A 22,743-nucleotide genomic window follows, 5' to 3' on the forward strand; every position below is an offset into this window, starting at 1 on the left:
TCACCATGAGTAAAAAGTAAAAATCTGCACTACACATCATCACACACAATGTTCGAGTCATATTCATTCTACTTTGACCCCACCTACATGTACTGGGGATGGGGTAGGTCAGTGACTTCAAGTTTGAAATAGTTCTGAGGTGTAATGTGCCTCTTCCTTTACTCTGCTTTGGTATCATCCTCAAGCAGCTCTGGATAGGTTCTACATGCTTGTGTACTCAAATTCAGTCGTAACTTTCTACTCCATAGGATGTGTTCAAGGCCATCTTTGACCTAGTTCCAAGTGCTTAACAAGTATTTGTCAAGTCTTGGTGCCACCTCATATGATTTTTCTTAGTTTTTGCTACCAGATATTTATGAAAACTCTTTTCCTTGGTTAAGGGTACTGTCAAGATGACTTTTCTTTCTCCAATCCCATAATTACAGTGTAATATCTGGTCCAGCTTACTTTCTCTTTGAAATCTCTGCAAATAACATAAATCCTGATATCCTTGGAACTAAGGAAGCCATATCCTCTGTCTGCATTGTAGCTTAGTAATGTCACTGTTTATTAAAGACCCTAAACAGCAGATAATCTGGTAATTAAGGTGTTTGTCTCATTTTCCCCAACAGTCATAGATACTTCTGTTGGGAACCATGTGTGCCTTTAAGCTTGTCATACTCAATTCATCATGTTACAGATGGATCAATGTGTATCACTGAGCGAATACTAAGTACTTCTCCCTGTTAATAGCTTTTAAATTCTAAAATCTACAACTTAGCTGTATTATAAAAAATTTTAAGGAATATCAGTATGAATGATTATATATAAATATGATGAATTAATGTAGGGGTAAATTCAACTTAGGGTTACTGCAAGTTGATGGGAGTATTATAAAACAAAACAAACATGTTTTAAATACGCATTCATGTTATATATATGCAGATATATGCAGATATGTGTATTTTGGGTATGTATGTTTACCTGCATGTGGATATATGCACATGTGAGTATGTGAGTGCAAGTATCCATAGTGTCAGATCCCTCCGGAACTAGAGAAACAGATGACTGTGAGCAGTCTAACATGAGTTCTAGGGACAGATCTGAGACCCTCTTCAAGACAGTACGCTCCCTTAACCACCAAGCCAACTACAAGCTCAAGAAACAGCTTTCGTTTGTCTACAGTCTACCCATCTAAAGGAAATTTGTCTTTGAAGGTTAATTATTATAAAGCTAGACACTGCGAAGTTTAAGGGTATTTAAATAATTCATATTTATATATTACTTCTAAAAATAATTTACCTATCCACTATCTGGAGGTTACTTTTAGGTAAATGATGTTTTATTGAATGAGATTTGAGTAGGAACTCCAGGGAGTTTGCCTATATGATACATCCAGTTTGTGAGACTCAGACATAGCAAATATGTTTAATTTCCTAGTTCTTGATAAGAAAGCTATGCGGTCAAGTGTCAAAACTGTGCTTAAAGAACAATACAAAACTTAGTATCAACTTTTTTGTGTTAATATGTTGTGCAATATTAATAAAGGTGTGTTGGAATGAAATAGCACATTGCTGTGTTAACTGTCTTTAGAAACCACTCATTTAGGCAATATAATGTGGCTAAATTGCTCAGATCTGGTCCTTCAGATCTAGACAACCCTTTCCCTGTGCATATTATTTTTGTAGCGGTAGCCCACATGGGATCCTAGCCTCATCATTTTCTATATCACCAATAACTGATCTGAAACCACAATTTATTTTATAGTTTAATATAAACTTCCCCCTAAATTCAGTGACAGGATTCAAATTTAGAGATATAAATGAAAACTTTTATTTTAATAAAAACTCAATTATCTGCTTGTGTGGGAAGTTAACTTCAGAATGTGAACTCTGACAGGAGGGCACAGATCCTGACTTTTTGATTAATTTTTACTGATTTCCCAATATAGGCATTCACATTTGGGACCTGGAAGACTCCATAAATATTTCAGTAACTAAATGATTGACTCAAACCCAACATGGGAGAAATATTTTTCTTTAACATAATTTAGACGCTTTGAGTGCAATTTATGGGATACCCTCAGTTAATTTTCATGAAGTAGTTTAACTTATGTTGTATGTAGGCATGTTCTCACATGTGCATGTGTGTCTGTGTATCGCGTGCATGTGTGTGCGTGTCTGTGTGTGCACGTATAAGTGCACATGGGTGTGTATTTGCCTGTGTATGTGTGTACATGTGTGCATGCATGTCTTAATTCTATTAGGTGGGTGCAGAGATGGACATATTGCTGCTTTCTGGGAATGTATATATTTGCATAATAATAGATAAAAATTAGATAGATGTAAGCCAGCAAAGATTTCGCTTATTATGCTCAGACACAGTGAAAGGTTCTTCTACACGAAGGCATTTCAGATAAAGAGAGAAGTGCAGTCACAATCTTAGTCCTAAAAGCAAATTTCCCACCTGAAACTTAACTGGGTGCAACATTTGAAGCTTATCCCGCCCTACTATGTGGAGGATAAACCTCTGCCAGAGTGTGAAGGCTCTACAACAATGCTATTCTTCTCAAAAGCCAACTCAATTTCTCTGTCTTATATTCCAGTTGCCAATCTTCTTAGAATCCCATATAACACGTTCTACTGTGAGGAGTGAATGACTGATTATGTACCTCAGGAAACATTAGTAGAGCTACTCTGGTTATTGGGGGAGCCTGACAGGTAATACTGTGATTAAAGACAATTTTAATTGTATTCTCGGTTTTCTAGATCCTTCAGTCTCCACAAAACCTCCATTGTCACATCAGATCAGGTTTAATTTTAATATTTTTCAATTCAAAGGAGACTCTATTTCACAAACAGAGAAAACAGACGCACACAAACAAACAAGCAGTAAGATCTTCAACATTGTAAGAGAAGTAATTATTGTAATTTACAACTCTTTCTTCCAATCTTCATTTCTGCTACAGAATGGGACAGAATGGCCCTAAGCCTTAGCTAACTCCCTTGTAGCTCTTTTAAGTAGTTTGCAAACACAGTAACTGTATCAAAACCCAATCCTCAGTCCTGAACCCTATTTTTTCACCTGTTTCGTATGATGGATTATTCAGTGAAAAACTCATTCTCTGGAAAAATGTTATTTCTCACAGTTTTGCTGTCTGTAAGGATTATGCTTGTCTGAGAAGCTACTGTGCAAGTCTGTTTATTCTCTCAGGTTCTGTGGTAATTTTCATTGTTCTCTTTGATAATCCTCGGGGTTCACACAGAGCCATACATCTATTCCCTCTTAGTATTATCCTCACTTGTGCTTCCGATGGGCAAGTCAGCTAAATCTTAAATGTGACATATGTAGCAATTATAGTCCTTAAATAATCAATTAAAAGAAAATGAAGTTTCCTATTCAGAGCAAGAAGTGAGCCAAGAAGATGTCTTTAACTTTAGTGTGTATTTAAGTGCAGTTCCTCACACATAAAGTAATCGTTGCAGGCAGGTGTGGGTGAGAGCACGATGCGTTATATTCATCCCTTTGGAATCACAGTAAAATAGGATGTCGGGTACTCAGCTCCCAAGACCAGTTGAAAACCAGCATGGCCAGGTGGGGAGACTTAAGCACCCAGAAGTCAAAGTGACTAGAGGCTACAGAGCAGATATTATCATTTCTCCTTTACCCTCTCTCTGCAGTCACCCTTGCTACACATGTGTTTTTATTTTCTACTTGAATTTTCCGTGTAACTGTAGGAGTTTTTGTTCTCTTGCAGTTGAAAATGCTAAAACTGAATCCCATCTTTGTAAGTAATTTCTCATAATCAAACATTTTGCCTTCTACCTTCTGTAAACAACATTAGAAAACTGCATCCCTAACAATTATTGTCAACTACCTATGATCAAACTCATTGTAAAAATCAGACTTTGAAAGAAGATTATCGCAAAAATGCTGTTGGGTTTACCAGTCATAGATATGGAAAACGGCATGTCCTTTTAAATTAGAATTCGTAAATAACCTGAGATTGTGAAGGTTTGTGCTTCCTTTTGAGAAATATTGAATTTTTAGTACGAAATCAAGGGCTGTTAGTAGCAAGAAAATGGGGCCAGTCATTAAAACTTTGCAATCAGTCTTAGCCAGACTTAGCTGAGATTTAGCTTTCATTAGAATGGAGGCCAGCATTCTTTACCTCTTAGACAACTTGGTCAATTAGAAAGACATGATATCCTAGGATTCATTCCTCTACATCCTTGAGCAAACATACACTCAGGGCTCCTGCAACAAGGAGCTCGGCAAACAGGACCAGAATTACTGATTTGGTTTTCTAGTTCTACAGTGAAGTATCAGGTGTAGCCTTGGTGCAACTACTACCTGCACATGCATTCCCTCATTATTGTGATACACAGCTCTGTGTTACAGATACAGTGTAAGAGGGTTAGGATACGAATGTAGCCACTGCCGTTCTTGTAACTCTAGAAAAGTGGAAACAATGTTGATGTATTAGGTTCAAGCTGTTTCCTATGGGGCAAGTGGACTGTGCCACCAGACAGAAATGGTAAGGCAAAGCCAAACTCAGGGGAATCTCAGAATTGAGAATGGCAGGCGTGGGTGAGGCCAGCTCCCTACTTAACTCTACTGGTTCTAGAACACGTAATCACGACACCTAACTAAGAGCACCATGACAATCTGTCATGTAGGAACAATACCTGAAGTTCTTCCCCATGCAAATAGAGCATGCTTAATGGCTCAGACTGAGCCAATGGGAAGCATCTACCCCTGGATCCCACCCTACTGGCAAAACATTTATAAATCCCCCATGAGGATGGAGTAATGTGCACAAGTTATTTCACCAAGAATCGTCTAAGAGTGACTGTTTTACTGAGCTGTAACACTCTGGGAAAGAGTTTTCTCTCCTGACACATTCATTGTTGGATCTTGAATCTTCCCAGCGGGCCAGGCTTGTGCCTCTGCTACTGGCCACTTGTCTAGAGGTTCTAGCTGTGGTTCTCAGCTGCTTACTGCTGTTCACTGCAGCCACTGTTGCGGCTGGCACTGGCACTGCAGGGAGAAGGAGAGAACCTGGCTGCCTGCCTTTCAGGGAGCTTCCCTTCAGAGAGCTGTAACACTTTGGCCGATGCAGCCAGGCCAGAGACCCAAGGAACCTTTTGTTCCTGCCAGACTAGAGAGTCCTCGGATTTATCTGTTCTGATTCTTCAAAGAACAACACCTAGAGACCCCTATCATAGACTGAGTTCTGCCTCCCCTGGGCAGTCGTAACACCCCAAGCAGCAAGGTAGCCAGGCAGCCAGACAATTTGGGCTTCATAAGAGATGGCAGGCAAAGTTAGCATGAATCTCGCTGCAAGATGAAAACCATATTTATTTTATCCATGGCTGCTTCAGCCCATTCTAAGACGGGACTTTTCTAAACCATCTTAGGTAGAAGACAGACACAGAGTGAGGTCCTGAGGACAGTAGTTCTTCTACCTACTCAGACATTCTACATGGACCAGAACTTACCATTACTGTGTTATCTCGAGCACTTCCCCCTGGAGAGCACAGAGCAACAATATCAAAATCAGTAACACACACTTCTGACACTTTTTAAAGGACATTTACACTTTTACTAATATATACCAAGTACAAACAATAATAAGGCTTCATTATGACATTTTTCTGAATGTATGCAATTTATTTTTTATCATATTCAACTCCATTATATTTTCTTTTCTTTTTTTTTTTTTTTGGTTTTGTGAACTCCATGTATGAACATTGATTGCATTAATATCACTTGTCCCTTTGTAACTCTTAACAAGTCCCCACCCTAACTCTCACCCAAATTTAGTTTTAGTTCATTTCTTGTCATATATGTGTAACAATAATAATACCTATGTGATTGAATTTATATGTATGTTGTATATTATATGTATATAACAATTGTGTGAGTGTGATTGTCAGAGCCATAAGAACAGGATGTCAGCTACTAGCAAATGTCCTCTACACATTACAGAGACACAAAATCTCAACAGTATGAGAGCCAGAACAAGACATACATAATGACAACACCAGTTGAGACACCAAGGTAGATGAGGAAAAATGAAAAGCCACACATCCAATGGCCACTGAAAGGAGATAATCAAGTTTTCTTCAGGAATGAGCTCTCACCAAGTAACCAGTCCTCAACATATACATATGAGCAGTGCAGAATAGACTCATGTCTACCTTTTATTAAAATGTACAAGTAAATATATGAATCAGAGTTAAGTTTTAAAAGAATTCGTTTCAGAGGATATTTGACATTATTTCATAAACTCTCGATGCTAAATATGACAAGTTTGTATGAACTTAATCTTGAATGCTAGTAACCCAGGGCACTACTACAACCTTTGATATCATTACTAGAACATTATGTTGCCATTTTATAGATTCAGGAGCTGACGTACCCTATTTGGTGACGGGGATGGCAGCCATCTGAGAGAACAGCAGTGTGAGACCATCAAATAGACAAGGACCCCAGTGGTCATGGCACTCATGAGCTCACAGAAGCTTGGTTTCCTGCTTAGGGTCTTCACAAGACCAGACTCATTGACAGGCAATTGTGAATAGAGGGAAGGCTCCTGGGGTCCAGCCCTCCCTTGGGAAGCTGCTGTCAGTTGAAAGCTAATAAGGGAAGACCAGCCATTGTCCTCAGGTGTGTCCTGACTGGGGAACTGTTTCTCAATGAGCTCCAGGGACAGCTCCACACTTTCTTGTATTTGTTGGTGTGAAATTGCAAAGCACGTGTATTGTTATGTTGTTTTGAGGAGGCAAACGAGTAAAAGAACACTAATGTAAGAAACTGCTTCTGAAACATTTGCAGATATAGACGAGTGCAGCGAGTCTTCCGTCTGCGGCGAGCATGCTGTGTGTGAGAACGTGAACGGAGGGTTCAGCTGCTTCTGCAGGGAAGGTTATCACACCTCCACGGGGAGGTCACAGTTCACACCTAATGATGGCTCTTACTGCCAAGGTAACTTATAGCCTTCAATCTTAAACTACATAAAATATTTATGACACGTCTGTGGAGTATCAATGAGACATACTCCCAGTGATAAACAAGCCAAGGTTAAAAAAGAAAAGATCACAAAAGGAAATCAGGAAGAAAATGACAAAATGGATAGTGAAGGGGGATGGGTGTGGGGAGAGGGCAGGCGGTAGGATCAGATGGGTGACTGAGGAATCGGGATGTGCGATGAGCATGTATGACATCATCAAAGAATAAGCTGTGGTGCTGCATAATGTCCTCTGGATATGACATAGCTGTTGCATATACAAACTCAGCACCTATGGTTTTCTACACAAGATCACCACAAAATTAAGGTAGTTTAAAATTCCACCATGGGTCACAGAGTGTCTACAGGCCTATCCCCTGTCTGAGGAGCTATCAGTAGTTGACGGCTGCTGGAGGTGAGGAGTGACTTTTCCTTAGGAGTATGACCCCTGTTAGGTTCCTTCACTCTCAATGGGCTGGCCCACACCTAGACAGGTAGAGCAGCACCAACTGAACACATAGGCTAAAATGTGTGGAAAGAAAGGTAGAGGGAGAGAGAGGAGAGACTGAGTGGTAAGGGGAAAAATATAAGGAGGGTCTTGGTGAGAAATGAAGTGGAATGGATATGATCAAAGTAAAAAAATCTGTAAATTTTTCTAAGAATAAATATTTCTAAAGAAAGAAAGAAAGAAAGAAAGAAAGAAAGAAAGAAAGAAAGAAAGAAAGAAAGAAAGAAAGAAAGAAACCCAAGCCAGTATAGAGGAGACATAGGAAGATGTGATCTTAAGGCAAAATCACCAAGTGTGTTTGCAAACCACAGTGCCGCAGGCTGGAGAGAGTTGAGTTTGCAGAGGAATGAATGTCCTTACATTGCTTGCAGGTTGGTTTTACATAATGTTCATGATAGTGTTGAGCATTTAAGGAAATCAATTTCTTACAGAATAGACACCTCTAAGATGACAAAATACGGATACAGAAAGAATGTATTAGCTCCCCACCCATGGAATAATTTTTACCATTCGTGACATTTAATGGGTCGTCACATAGTTTTAATTGGGTTGCTTTCCCATCTGAGTGCAACATGTACTTCTAAAGCAGCAGTGGGAGAGGGGGCTCTTCGGTGACATTCATGATCACATACCTGCAATCACTGAACTTGAAAGGCTCTGGCCAAAAGACAGTCGTGAGTTCAAGGGCTTCAGAGTAAACTCCAGATCAGTATTGTGAGAAGCTTGTTTCAACACAAGAGTAAAAGACTTTTTGTCTTGAGCCTCACTTTCCCCACCTGGTTGACTTTTGCTTCACTCTTGCCTCGTTCTTTCTTCCTTCTGTGCAGCTTGGAATGTGTGGATAGGTGGTTCCTTCGATCCAACAGTCAATACTCTGTAGCTTTTCCCATTATTAGTCAGTATAGGACTAATCTGTGCAGGATGATCGTTTCTGAACATACAAGTAAAGATAAATGAGGAGGGAGTCGTTCTAGAGGCTGTGCACTTCCGTCTCTAGATCACACACACCATAGGTGTGTAGACATCAGCAGCAGAGAGGCTTCCTAGCCTTTCACCCTGGTGATGTTCCTTATAATTTAGTCCCAGCAGTTCTCTAGCTAATGTAAAGATCTTCCAGAGCTGAGCACGAGGCTCTGTACTGAGTTTCTTTTCTGTGTTTTGAGTTCCATGTTTTCCTGTGCCTTCCTTATAGTTTTTAAATGAAAAACTGGAAACAGCTGAATTTCAGACAACAGCCTTATGACATTTTAAATTACACTTTAATAGCTCCCTTCCTTCTTATACTGGTAAATGGTACCATGCCATTTTGTTATTTTAATAATCAAATTGTAAATTAAAATTGCAGGTCCATTCATTAATCTAATAGAAACTGATTCTAAGATGACAGAACTGGGCTCAACACACACACACACACACACACACACACACACACACATCTAAGCATTAATTTAAGGTAATGATCTGAACTATTAAGTTCCTTGGAATCATTCTCCAGCCTGGCAGCATATTTATATTGTATTTATAACTTTAAGGCACATTTCACTGCAGTGTGTAAAATTTTAAATTAAGAATATGAATGATGTGAGCCTAAAACCCCAGCACCTTTATTACAGTGTCAATATATAGCTACTGAGAAGTTCTGACTTAATTCTGTGCAATTTATTACTTCATCCATACTCAACTATGATGATTGCATATTAGAATCATGGTCCAAATGTAATATGAACAAAAGTAATCAATCGTGATAAATCTTAAGAGAGCTGAATCACATAATGTGCTGGACCTTAGTTTTCAGTTAAATCACACCCAGAAATGAAGCTTCAAAGAGAAAGTGGGCCCATCTTTATCCTCCAGATTCCTTTAAACTGAGTTATCATCAGTTCAGCCTAAGACTAGCAGGCAAATAATTTTAAGTGCACTTTGAAAAATGAGTTTTTATTAAATTAGAACCAACTGTTACATCTTAGATGATGGAAATAGATTTACTGACTTTGCTGATGAATCATGCTACTCAGAAAACAATTTGAGGGTGAGGTCCATGAATAACATTTTCAATACTCTGTCAAAATGGATTGGCCAAATTAGAGTTGAGAAATGCATGCAGCCAGGTTTGTTCTCTCCTTTCCCAAATGATGGGATTTCCCCCTGCTTTCTTGTATCTTGTTTCTTGGTGTGAAATCACTATCCACATGTTTTGAGGAGGCAAACGAGTAAAAGAACACTAATGTAAGAAACTGCTTCTGAAACATTTGCAGATATAGACGAGTGCAGCGAGTCTTCCATTTGTGGCGAGCATGCTGTGTGTGAGAACGTGAACGGAGGGTTCAGCTGCTTCTGCAGGGAAGGTTATCACACCTCCATGGGGAGTTCACAGTTCACACCTAATGATGGCTCTTACTGCCAAGGTAACTTATAGCCTTCAATCTTAAACTACATAAAATATTTATGGCACGTTTGTGAAGTATCAATGAGCTACAGTTCCAGCATCTATGCCAGGACTAAGATTGAAAAACTAAATTAAGAAAGGTATTCTTTCGCTTCGTGGAAACAGAAGCGCCATGTTTAATGTGTCTCACATTCATTCTTCCTTAAACTACTTTCTTCCATTTTCTGTGATACATTGTATATTCTGGAACTCACATGGATTCTCAAATGCTAAAGGATGCATTTTTAATGTTTAAATGAACAAAATCATTCCGATCAACACGATCAGCTCAGGGGGAAAAAAAGTGGTTCGTAGGCTCACTGTGGGATGTGTTTTCTTTTTCTACAGAAAGCGTGAATTCAAATTGCCACTTGGAACATGCCTGCATTGTCGCAAACATTAATAAAACTTTAAAAAGAGTAAGTAGACACTTTAGGTTGAAATGTATTTTATTTTGGCATTTTGATCTCAGAAGTGCTACCAAAGTTCTCCCGGAAAACATCAGCAGTTGAACATCGTGTAGCATTGAAACAGTTTGCACACAGCCACGCAAGTATGACTGACGTTGCAGATAGAATTAATTTGAAACTTCCAGAGCAGTGTAGGAGACTTTATCCTGTTTAATTTATGCGATTTTTTTTATTATTGGGTGTGTTGGAAAATTATTTTCAACATGAAAGGAAGTTGTTGAATAAAATGGTAAAAACACACATGGGCTCAGATCCAGTACCACATTCCAAGGAGACGTAGTTTAATGCAACTAGATTTTGTACTTCAAAGTGAACACTTCAAAGAGCAGATAAAGAAGGACGTTCATAACTTGTTGTTGTGCGACTAAGATGAGGATCACACCATGAGGAGCAAACTCACAGCAAAGTCACTTTCATTTCATCACAAGCTAAGGAAAGCTGTGGGGTAGCACCATCAGGCTCAGGTTATTAAGGCATAATTTCTTACTTTTGATATCAAAACTTATAAGAATTAATAAATTTAAATATTGAAATGAGTTTACTGGCTAGGATATATGCTGCAATAAGGAGGTTATTTTCAAATTTATTTTTTTCAGATTATCCCCTCAAGTAAGCTCGGCTTGTTTCTGAAGTATACTCAAAGCTTTCCCAGTTACTTGGGAATTATTTCTAAATAAATTCTGTTTTCATTGCTACATGCCATGATGTCAGTTTAACCTGATCATATGTTGTTCAGATAAGAGAAGAAAATCAACCTCTGTGCAGATTGGATATATGTCTCGTTCTGGGTTTTAATGCATGTGGTCTTGTGGCTGCTGTGTGTACATGGATGTGTGTGTTTACATGTGTCTGCTCTGTACACATGTATGTGTGTCTTCACATATGTGTCTGCTGTGTATACATGTATGTATGTGTTCACATATGTGGCTGCTTTGTATCCATGTATGTGTGTGTTCACATATGTGGCTGCATTTGGAGACCTAACAGTAATGCTGAGTAACTTTCTCAATCACTTTTCACCTTAGTTACTGAGACAGGCTCCCTCTTCCTCCCCCTTCCCCATCTCCCTCTCCTCTCCCTCTTCTTCTCCTTCTCTCTCTCCTACCTCTCCCTCTTCTTCCTCCCCTTCTTCTCCCTCCCTCTCTCTCCTAGATAGACAGCTTACCCAGAGATCATGTGTCTCCATTTGCACAGCCCTGGGATTACAGGTGGGTTGCCACACACAATATTTTTACACAGAGTCTAGATATCAGAAGGTTGGTCCTCAAACTTAGATATCAAATGTTTGCCTCACTGAGCCAAGTTCCCAACCTCTTAAATCTTATATGTAAAATCCTCCAGCAGAAATCTGATTCTCCATGTCTGTACTCATTGTTTTCTCAGATTGGACCCATAAAAGAACAAACCACTTTACTCCAAGAAATCTACAAAAATTCTAAGGCTGAGCTCTCTCTGATGGATATCGTCACATACATAGAGATACTAACAGAGTCATCCTCAGTACTAGGCTACATGAACAACACCACTTCATCCAAGGATGCCCTTTTCAATTCAACTCTTACTGTGAGTTTGTTGATCTTTAATTCACAGTGGAGTTGGTATTTAAATTGTTTTCTGCATTTCTGTTCAGTGTGATATAATAATATTTTTAAAGATGTGTGTTTTCTCCTTAAATAGGAATTTGGAAAAACTATCAATAATTTTGTTGAAAAGAATACACATAAAATGTGGGACCAACTACCTACAAATCATAGAAGGCTTCATCTCACAAAACTGATGCACACTGCTGAGCTCGTCACCTTACGGATCTCTCAGAACATCCAGAATACTCAATTTGATATGAATTCTACTGACTTGGGTAAGGCATGGAAGTAAAAGGTCTGCTTCAGAGCAACAGTGTTTACCAAGCCAGACAGTAAGAAGCAGTTCTTGGAATGTTAAATTGCACATGGGTTTCTCGATGCAGAAATGAATGTTGGTTCATATGACCAGATCAATATGAATGAAGAACCATGCTAATAGAAAGGTTCCCCCATCTTTATTGCCTCCCTTTTCATATTGCTAAACTGTTTATCATGAATATTGGCAGAAGGTATCGCTTCCTGCTTCCTTCTCACACTCACTCAGTAGTTTCCTCATCTTAACCTACAATATTTACATCAGAGACTATGGATATAGTATATTTAAATTTCTCTTTGGAGATGCTTTGTGTTGCAATAACATGAGGCCATTGTGATAATGAAGTACAATTTTATACTTTGTGTAGTTTTCTGAAAAGAATACTACACTTAGGGTTAACATTGATGATGGTTATAAATGGTTCTGAAGAAGCAAAGTGATCTATTAAGAAATCATTGCATGTGTCTATATTGCATGTCTGCTTGATAGCCTGCTAGACAGTATTATATTGACAGAATGATTGATCATCTCATTGGTATTCATCACTTACTTAAATTAAGAATAAAAATGATGAGGTTAATATGTAGGCACACTATGCGTCTATGTTTCTACATAAAGGACATGCTAATATACCCCCCAAATGAATTATTACTCAAAAATCTAATTCTTTCAGTCTTTCAACAGTAGGTTATATTTACATTGCAGATAGTGTAACAGGTATTTCCAACCTTTTGACATTGAGGCAAGATATTGTCATCTACAAAGTTCACACTGAGAAACAAACAATTCAGTTGCAAAAACTGGTCTCAAAAAAACCCTGTTGAAGGTTTTAACTAAGTTACTATTTTGTGTAATGCCATACTCCTAACTTTTCCGGATGAATACAGCCTATAGGCTGCAGGTGAGCCAGCCCTATAAGACATTGTAGGCCGCACTGCTTTAGGAATTGTGTGTGGATGCTCTTGCATGTTCGGAGATTTTCATTTTTATTTGAACTCAGTAATGATTAGACAATGAATGCAATAGTCAAAAGAAAAATGAATCAGAGGTTTCTATGCTTTGGGGGACTATGCACCATATTGCACAAAACTGAAAAGAAACTGTATCCAATGCAATTGTCTCTCCATTTAAAACCTACATTGGTTAAACTAATTTTAGAATATTTCTTATGTTCACGGTCTATTTCAGCTCTCAAGGTTTTCGTTTTTGATTCAATTCATATGAAGCACGCTCATCCCCATATGAATGTGGACGGAGGCTACATAAAAATATTCCCAAAGAGAAAACCTGCATCTGACTCAACTGGTAAGACTTGAACATCTTATGCATGGTTGTGGGCTTCAAATAAGCACTTAATATGCACTTGGCTATGTCACAGATATACAAGTAACTTCCTGTAGAAATGTTTAGGTTCATATACATATTATCCACGTTTATACTTGAGATTTCATTCTGACAGCACTACCTGAGGCTAATTTTAACCAATAATATCCTGAGTTTTCATTATGAAACCAAATTCGAGATTGCAGATAGGGATATGTTCAGACTTTTCTTTGCATCCCCCATTCCTTAGTTTTTGTATAGTAAACTCTTAAGTCATGCAAGGTTTTAAAAAATAAGACAGAAAATGCTGGTAGCAAGCAATTTACTGATTATCTAATTTAACAATCTCATTTGGTAGATAATGGAACTAAGGTACAAAGTTAATGGAGTTCTCTCTATGTTTATCAGCAAATAGTTTAGAGCAATACTTGGAAGGAAGAAGTTAACAAAGAAATCAACTCAACAAGCTTTTACTTGTCACCTAACCGGGGTCAAGAAAGTTACTACTATTTTAATTTACATTACCATTCATCTCGTCTTGGAGCAATGTGCACAGAAAACTTCTCCCTATCATAGCGTCTCTTCTGTTGTAGTTGTTCTCACATAGTTAAGAATATATTACTGAGGGTAAACACGCATTGGAACCTTTCCTCAGGCTGTGTGGTGATCATAAATATAGATGAAAACCATACAGTAAATACATATAAAAACCACTTTCTGAACAGATCGACTTTATTTTTAATGACCATCCTGCAAGCTAGACTTGTGATATTTTCTTTGCTTTGTTTCAGTTCATTTTGTTTTCTGTTGCTTGGGATTTTTTTTCTCTCTATTTGTTATCCTCACTGTTATTTATTTTTCTGGTCAAAGTGAGAAACATCTAGTTACAAAACAAATGAAAAATAACCATGATGCCTTGCCACTGAACCCTTAGCTCTTAGGCTGCTAAACCATACTGTAATCAATGAAGCATACATATAATATTTATGAACATATCCACGGAACCTGTTAAACTGTTGAAATTTCAAAGACAATTTGAATAGTGTTTAGAAGTCATGGAAAACACATTGAAAATACCTATTATGTTGACAAATGATGAAATTGTCACGGAATTAAAATCTCAGAGAGATGCTGACTGATTGTATGGTAGCTTTGTTATGTTTAATGATGGCGTACATAAATGGACAGTTGAAGGGAATAATGTCAGATCTCAATAAGGCAGGGGGAGAGAATGGCTTTTCCTCAAGGTTGAATCATAAAAGAATGAGCAAATATACAAACTGATCTCACCTCCCAGTGATGCCTGCACTCTGCACGTGATTTCACTTGTGAAATTCACTAGAAAAGACACACAGTGCTATTGGAAGGAATGCAGAGGGGGTCAAGAGACACAGGTGGGCTTTTACATTGTTTTGTAAGCTGAATTTAGAACTATGATACAGACAGGATGGGATAACAAAACAAGATTCAACACTCTGAAGCGTGGTTTTACAATAAAAATATAATAGGCATCTGTTAAGGAATTCTACACACTTTTTTTTTAAATACTTGTGAAATTGGGGTAAAAGTCAGATACCAAACAGACCACTAGCGAATGCTTTACTAAGAAGAACCTTTAGCATTCTCCAAAAGAAAGGATCAGTAAAGTCATTTGTGAACCAGATTTTTTTTAAAAGTTCATTGTATAGTCCATATTGGAAATCTTACTCCTGAAATGTAACATGCAGGAAAATCTTAATTTGTTTCACCCTGATGCTTTTTCAGTGATCTAGGATGTCAAATATAGTTGCATCACTGGTGGAACTCCAACAGAAAAAAAGAAAACAAGAAACAAAACAGATCTAAGGAAAAATGTATATCTACTAATATATATATATATATATACACATATATACATATATATGTATATATACACATATATATATGTGATATATATATACATATGTATATATATACACATATATATGTATATATATACATATGTATATATATACACATATATATACACATATATATGTATATATATACATATGTATATATATATACATATATATGTGTATGTCTTAGAAATAATTGTACATATATATTTATATTATATGTATATATATTACATGTTGAGAACCGCACTACCCCACATTTGGGGGTCAAAATGTCTCGGATTGCTCTGTCAGTGTTGGAACCCACACTGCCAAAAGCCTTGGGGGCTAAGTTGTTAGACCATGCACTGCCCCAAGCTGCTCCAGTCCGAGGGTCAGGGTTCAGCAAGAGAGAGAGTGAGGATGGATGCGAAGAATGGAGACCAGACAATCCCGTTTATTCTTCAGTCTCTCTTCCTAGTCCAAGTCCCAAGTCTTGAGTTCCTAGTCCCTAGTGCCTCCAAGATCCAAGTTCCAAGGTCTAGTCTTGAGTCTCATCCAAGTACAAGTGTCTAATCCTAGTTGCCTGTCTCGAGTCTCAAGTGTCTACTACCTCCTTCTGTCTGCCTCTCATCTTTTATATGTCTCACTTCTAAGCCACACCTTTAAGTCACGCCCTTAAGTCTTGGCTCAAAATCACACCTTTAAGTCTCACACACCCAAGGGAAAAATCCTGGGTCTCTAAAACAAGGTGTTATCAGAGTGTGCTCAGCTGTTGTAGGCTGTTGTAATCAAGTCTCTTGTCAGGGTATATGGCTCAAGATGGCTGCAAGGATGATAGCCACCTACTGTCGGCTCCCCACAATTACAGATATATATTTATATTACAAGTATATATATTCATATTACATACCTATATATATTAAAATGATGTCTCTGGAAATTTAACACAGTAATTTGTATGAAATACTTACACATTTGTTCTAGAAATGGAATGAAAGGTGGTTTTTTTTTATTGGATATTTTATTTATTTACACTTCAGATGTCAGCCCCTTTCCCAATTCCCCTCCCTAGAAACCCCTTATCTCATCACCCTCCTCCTATTTGCTTTTTTAACATTTTGATTACATGCATTTATTAAGGTCAGTTCTAGATTGAGGAACTAGCAATACAATAGATGTAAATAGTCAAGGAACAAGCAAGACAATAAACACAAATAATCAAAGAATAAGCAAGGCAATAAACAAAGATATGCCAATACTAACAGAATATAGACAAAATAGCATAAACATCATAAGCCAGAAATGAGACCAGATGGAATTCAGTATGAAATGATACATTCTTTTAAAATGAGTCTACATCTGCAATCCATTTTCTTGGTGAGTGGGCCTTATTTTTTTAATAGAAAACACAGTATTGTTGTGTTCCTACCAGGATATCTGGCAGGAAATATTAAATGAGGAAAGATTCATTTATCTCACAGTTTGAAAGGGCCCATCTAAGTCAGCCCATCATAGTAGAGAAGGCATGGAGGAGTTCATAGCACAGGGAAGTGGAGTGGATGGAAAATTCTGTACATCCCATGAAGTGAGAAAGTGGACTGGAACTGGGAGTAGCCTTCAGAGCTTCAAAGCTTCATGTCTAGTGACCTGCTTCTTCAAGGCCAATAGCATCTCCCGAAATTCTGTAGCCTTCAAGATATCCCCACCAGCTGGAAATCATGCATTCTAAGCCCAAATAAGTGGAGGAACATTTTACACTCAAGTCTGGTAAGGAATATCAAAGATCAATTAGTCCTAAAATTAGCAAGAAATTATCAGAAGTAAAAAGGTTCAGAATTCTGGCTGGGGTGAGAGGAGAGAGGCTCAAAAGGTATTCATCAAGGAAAAACAATGTCAGGGGATGGAGATTTCTATGGAACCCCTTGTTCAAAATCAAAAAAATCAATGTTTAAAATATCATCATTTCAGACAGTAGCAATTAATAAAACAATTTAAAGTCTCCTTCTCTTACCAACTTTTTATTTCAATTGGGACCATTTCTTACTATGACCCCCTAAGAAGTAGCTATCACTCTACGTGGACTTGATAGTTTCTGAAGTTCTAAGTTCTTCCTTCAAGCTCTAGTTAATGAAGAGAAAACATTAGCATCGTGGCCATTTCTAAGAGTCTTGATGTCATTACAGCAAATGAACCACACTGTTCTACTTAGGATTCTATAACACTAACCAAAAGCACTCAAGGGAGAAAAGAATTTGACTTACAGGTTACAGTCTGTCATGAAGAGAAGCCGAAGGAAAAACCTGGTGGTAGGAACTAGACAGAAACAGTGGAGTGCTTATCTGCCAGAGCCCAGTCCTGGCAGAGTTCAGAACCCAATGGAGGATATGTGAAATACTTCCTACATTTAACAATAATGTACACATTGTACTTTTTCCTTCCTTCTCCTCCTCAATCCCTGAAGTTTTCTGGTACCCATAATCTATACAGCCTCAGTAACTAGTTAATACCTGGCTCAGCACATTTGTATATAACTAAGTGACTGTGCTTGGTAGCAGTTGAGGTTACAGTATAAAGAGCTGATAGCCTACATACCTAGGAAATTCTGATTTAATTATTGGCAGCTAGCACTCACCATATCCGAATCAGGAGATCTAATTCTTCTAATGCCCAGGGGATCTCAGCACAATAATAACCAGAGTCAGTTTCTCACCCTTGCTCAGCACCCCTCTGAATGTTCCTGTTAAGTTAATGTTAAGTCTTAGAAACAACAATCCAGCATGACCTTCCTAACACTTGATAATCATCTAGCTGTTGTTTGGAACAAGTTGGTGGGCAAACTGTTGTCCTAAGTTTCCACTGGAAGAGACTATCCAGACGTTAGCTGAGCTTAACCTTAACGGCATCACCATTATTAACAAACAGGGGAGTGGTGATCTATTCTGTTCCCACGATCCTCAAAGACAAACAAGAAGGAATCACACCCTTAGCTTTCTTTTCCTGATTCTTAAGAAATGTCTGTTACATATACAGGGAAGGCAAAAACTGCATTAGCAAAGACAGAATACAAACACAAGGCAAAAGTGAACCAAGCATTACCTCAGGAAAGGCCAGGAGATTCTACAGGAACATTTCTACAGGGCTTGCCATGTGGGGACCCAACTTCTCAGTCCTTGTCATAAGGAGAGCTGTCTGTATTACACTTGTGCACCTTTCCAAGCAGAGACTTGGCCACTGCCACTCATTGGCTCCTTCCCAGGCTTATGTGTAGCTAGATTTTTCACGTCTCCCAGACACACCTGGCCAGTAGTAGCACCACCCACAGTGGATTGGTTCTTCCTTCATTAATTAACAATTATTAACCTCAGAGACATGCGCTCAGGTCACTCTGACAGAATCATTTCTTCAATTCCGTTTCCTCTTCCCCAGGTGTTGACACACAGTTTAGTCATCACACAGATTAATATCTATTTGTTTCAAAGATAGGTGTCTTCCGAGCTGGTAGGTCAAAGAAAGGTTCTGTGAGGTATCTAGATTAAATAAGACTGTGAAGCAATTAAAATGAATAAAGATGGATGTATGTTAGAAACTGTACATCACATGATCACATGGAAGAAATGTGTGTTGTGGAAGAGCTTTCTGAATATACTATCGATATTTGTGTTTGTGGTTCCGCAGCATTGGGCTGCATTCTGGCACTGCTTTTGTGTAGTGCTAAGGTAAGACACAGCTCCTCTGACTCCACAGAACTCAGTGCTTTCAACATGAGGAGGAAGCACTGCAGAGATTCTGAAGTAGAACTCAGTGGTCTGACCCATCTTAATCACCTCTCAGGCTTAACTCCCACTCATCGGCACAGGGATACAGGACTCAAAGCTTGCCTCTCTAGGGGGAACGTGTCTCACACTCTGGGTCTCTGGTAGGACCAGGCTGTGAATATGTGTAGGAATACTTTTCCTCCAACCACACTTTGTAAAAATAGGATGCCATAATTGTTGACAGAGGTCAAAGAACGTAAGAAGTGAATGTTGTACGCTAATGCACACATGGGATATTTTGCCTCACATTCCAATCTGAACTTTTATGATTTCCATAGAGCATAATGTTTGTCTACTGAGCTTTTGTGTCGAAGAGGTTTAACATACATTCCTTGTATAAGAGTCCACTGACTACATTTATTTGATTGACAGGCAATGTCGTAGTTGCATTCATGTGCTATAAGAGCATTGGCCCCTTGCTTTCCTCATCTGACAACTTCTTGCTGGACACTCAAAATGACAATTCTGAAGGAAAGGAAGAGGTCATTTCTTCAGTGATCTCTGCCTCAATTAGCTCAAACCCGCCCACATTATATGAGCTTGAAAAAATTACATTTACACTAAGTCACATAAAGGTAAGTTGTTTTCTAGTATTACTTAAAATTGTTGTACAGTCAGTGAACTAGAATATATTTTGGTACTGTTACTTTAATTATATGTGAATTTTAGTGAATAAGAACAATGAAAATTAAGCTAAAAAGGTAATATAGTTTTGATCCTTTCTTCTTCTCGGCTATGGGAATTGAAGCCAAGTCTTTCTATTCTAAGCTGATGCTCAACCAATGAGCTGCAACCCCAACACTCAGCTAGTTTCCTATAAAACATTTTGCATTTCTAGTTTACCTCAAAGCTTCTTGTCAATACTAATGAGTCACGTGTGAAATGTTCTAGAATTAAGTTGTATTCTACTTCTATTTTTAGTACAGTACTAATTTTGCCAGGTTATAAACCCATATCTTTAAGGATATAAAGTTGCCCTTTAAGAGCTTGTGAAAGGGCTCCAGGAGCAAGTCTGACAACCTGAGGAAATTCTTCAGAACCACATGCTCACCACAGAAGGGCAAAACTGACTCCTCAAAGTTGCCCTCTAATCTCCACATAGCTGCACTCACACACACACACATTCACACTTATATAAACTCACACACACTCATAAACATTTACACACACTCATAATCACTCACACTCACTCTCACACACACATTCACACACACACACACTCACACTCAAACTCTCACATTCTCTCACACCAACACACATGCTCACACACACATACTCCCACACTCACACACTCATACTTACACTCACTCACACTTATGCATACACTGATACACTCTGTCACACACACATTCACACACTCACACTCAAACTCACTCTCACATTCACACATGCTCACACTTATACACTCTCACATCCATATACTCAATCTCACATTTGCACACACTTACACTCACTCTCACACACATACTCACACACTCACACTCAAACTCACTCTCACATTCACACATGCTCACACTTATACACTCTCATATTCATAGACTCAATCTCACATTTGCACACACTTACACTCACTCTCACACACATACTCACACACTCACACTCAAACTCACTATCACATTCACACATGCTCACACTTACACACTCTCACACACTCACACACTCAATATGACATTTACACATACTCCCACCCTCACACTCACTCTCACACACATCAATGTGCTATGCTCATGCATTCACATGACCAGACATCATCTACTAGAAAGAGCCTCTTTGCACTACTTTCCATTTCATTTTCTCCTCCTTTGCTTTTCTCATTTTATATTTTTTTACAATAGAATGTAAGATCAATAGTAAATATACATTGTTTGGGTCAATATTGTATTTTTTGTACATAACTGACAAAGATTTGATAGAAAAAATAAACATTTGCTGAATAAAGACAGATAATAAGTGTCAGTAATGCTCTTTTTGTTTGAAATACACATGATGTCACTTGATAAAAGTTATCACAATTCAACAAAATAGGAAGAGTGTAGCATCGTTGCAATCAGGTCTGCTACAAAAGAGCAAGTGTGGTCATTTGTCAGCATTGGTTCTGTGTTCGTGATTGGCATCATGCTAATCCTATTGGTGCTGGTTTAAATACAAACACCACAGAAGGGCAAAAATGACTCCTCAAAGTTGCCCTCTAATCTCCATATAAGTGCACTCACACACACACACGCACACACACACACACACACACACACACTTACACAAACTCACACACACACTTCCGGTGGTTTTCTCTTTGTCTCACCAGTGGGATGTCTGTTTTTCAGCTCTCAGATAAGCACCAGACACAGTGTGTCTTTTGGAACTACTCAGCCGATGCCATGAACAACGGCAGCTGGTCATCTGAGGGCTGCGAGCTGACACACTCAAACGACACCCACACTTCCTGCCGCTGCAGTCACCTGACACACTTTGCGATTTTGATGTCCTCTAGTACCTCCATTGTAAGCCAAGTGTGAACTTGTGTTCACAATGCTGCAGCCGTCCTTTGTCATCCTTAACCTTCCTCTTCTTACCCCATGTCATTGAAAAGAATGATCCTTTTATTTCTTTTCCTTGAGGGTCAACTGTATGTTTAATGTAATTGAAAAGCCTGTGGGTTGGGTTGGGTTGGGTTGGGTTGGGTTGGGTTGGGTTGGGTTGGGTTGGGTTGGGTTTAGTTTGGTCTGTGATTCTTTCCTTCTCTTCTAGGATATGTGTAATATGGACTTTTTAGGTTATTTCCTATCAAGAACTTACTTAAGCCATAACCTCCATTAGGTTGCATGAAAGACACAATATCTTTTCATTGCTCTGGATTTTGCATGATGCTTCAATAGTTATTTACACATTTTACTCTCAAAGTAACTGCAGATCATTTTCTTTATCATTTTGATGCCTGATAAAATTTGGCATATTTTTACCTAATATATCTTTAAGAATGTAAGACCCCAAAGATTTTCAAATATAAAAACATGGTAAATATCCTTATAATACATCTTTTGCTTCAGTACTATTTCTTCACAGTTGTATTATTATTATTATTATTATTATTATTATTATTATTATTATTATTATATTTCCTTCTTTGTATCTCTATGTTTTAATATTCATCAGGTGCTGTTCTAAGCTTCTTTATCAGGCCACTAATTCAATTCCATACAATGATAAAGTCTATTAGGTGTCATAACACATTTGATTGAAGTAGTAAAAATTATAAAGACTATTTTTTCCATTGTGTTAAGGAGGAAACACTTCTTTATGTGAAAATAGACAACTCATCTACACTATCAGCCTCAACTACACTAGGTTGGCCCTCCTCACATCCCATTTTACTTTTACCTTTGTTTAATGTGTTTTAGATGAATCACCTCATAGACATAAGCCTTGGACTTACCACTGATAAATCTGTTTTAATTA

At 38.2% G+C, this 22,743-nt stretch overlaps 1 protein-coding gene across 1 annotated transcript in view; it reads left to right on the forward strand.

The window, feature by feature from the left end:
- Adgrl4 (adhesion G protein-coupled receptor L4) overlaps nt 1-22,743 on the forward strand; it is a 99,975-nt gene that overhangs the window by 49,976 nt on the left and 27,256 nt on the right. Inside the window, exons 3-10 of the mRNA XM_034499407.2 lie at nt 6,820-6,969; nt 9,755-9,904; nt 10,273-10,343; nt 11,778-11,957; nt 12,072-12,252; nt 13,482-13,598; nt 19,663-19,865; nt 21,612-21,788. Coding sequence (XP_034355298.1) covers nt 6,820-6,969; nt 9,755-9,904; nt 10,273-10,343; nt 11,778-11,957; nt 12,072-12,252; nt 13,482-13,598; nt 19,663-19,865; nt 21,612-21,788 — 1,229 coding nt within the window. The remainder of the gene's footprint in view (nt 1-6,819; nt 6,970-9,754; nt 9,905-10,272; nt 10,344-11,777; nt 11,958-12,071; nt 12,253-13,481; nt 13,599-19,662; nt 19,866-21,611; nt 21,789-22,743) is intronic.

Source organism: Arvicanthis niloticus, chromosome 4 (assembly GCF_011762505.2).
Source record: "Arvicanthis niloticus isolate mArvNil1 chromosome 4, mArvNil1.pat.X, whole genome shotgun sequence".
Classification (NCBI taxonomy): Eukaryota; Metazoa; Chordata; class Mammalia; order Rodentia; family Muridae; genus Arvicanthis; species Arvicanthis niloticus.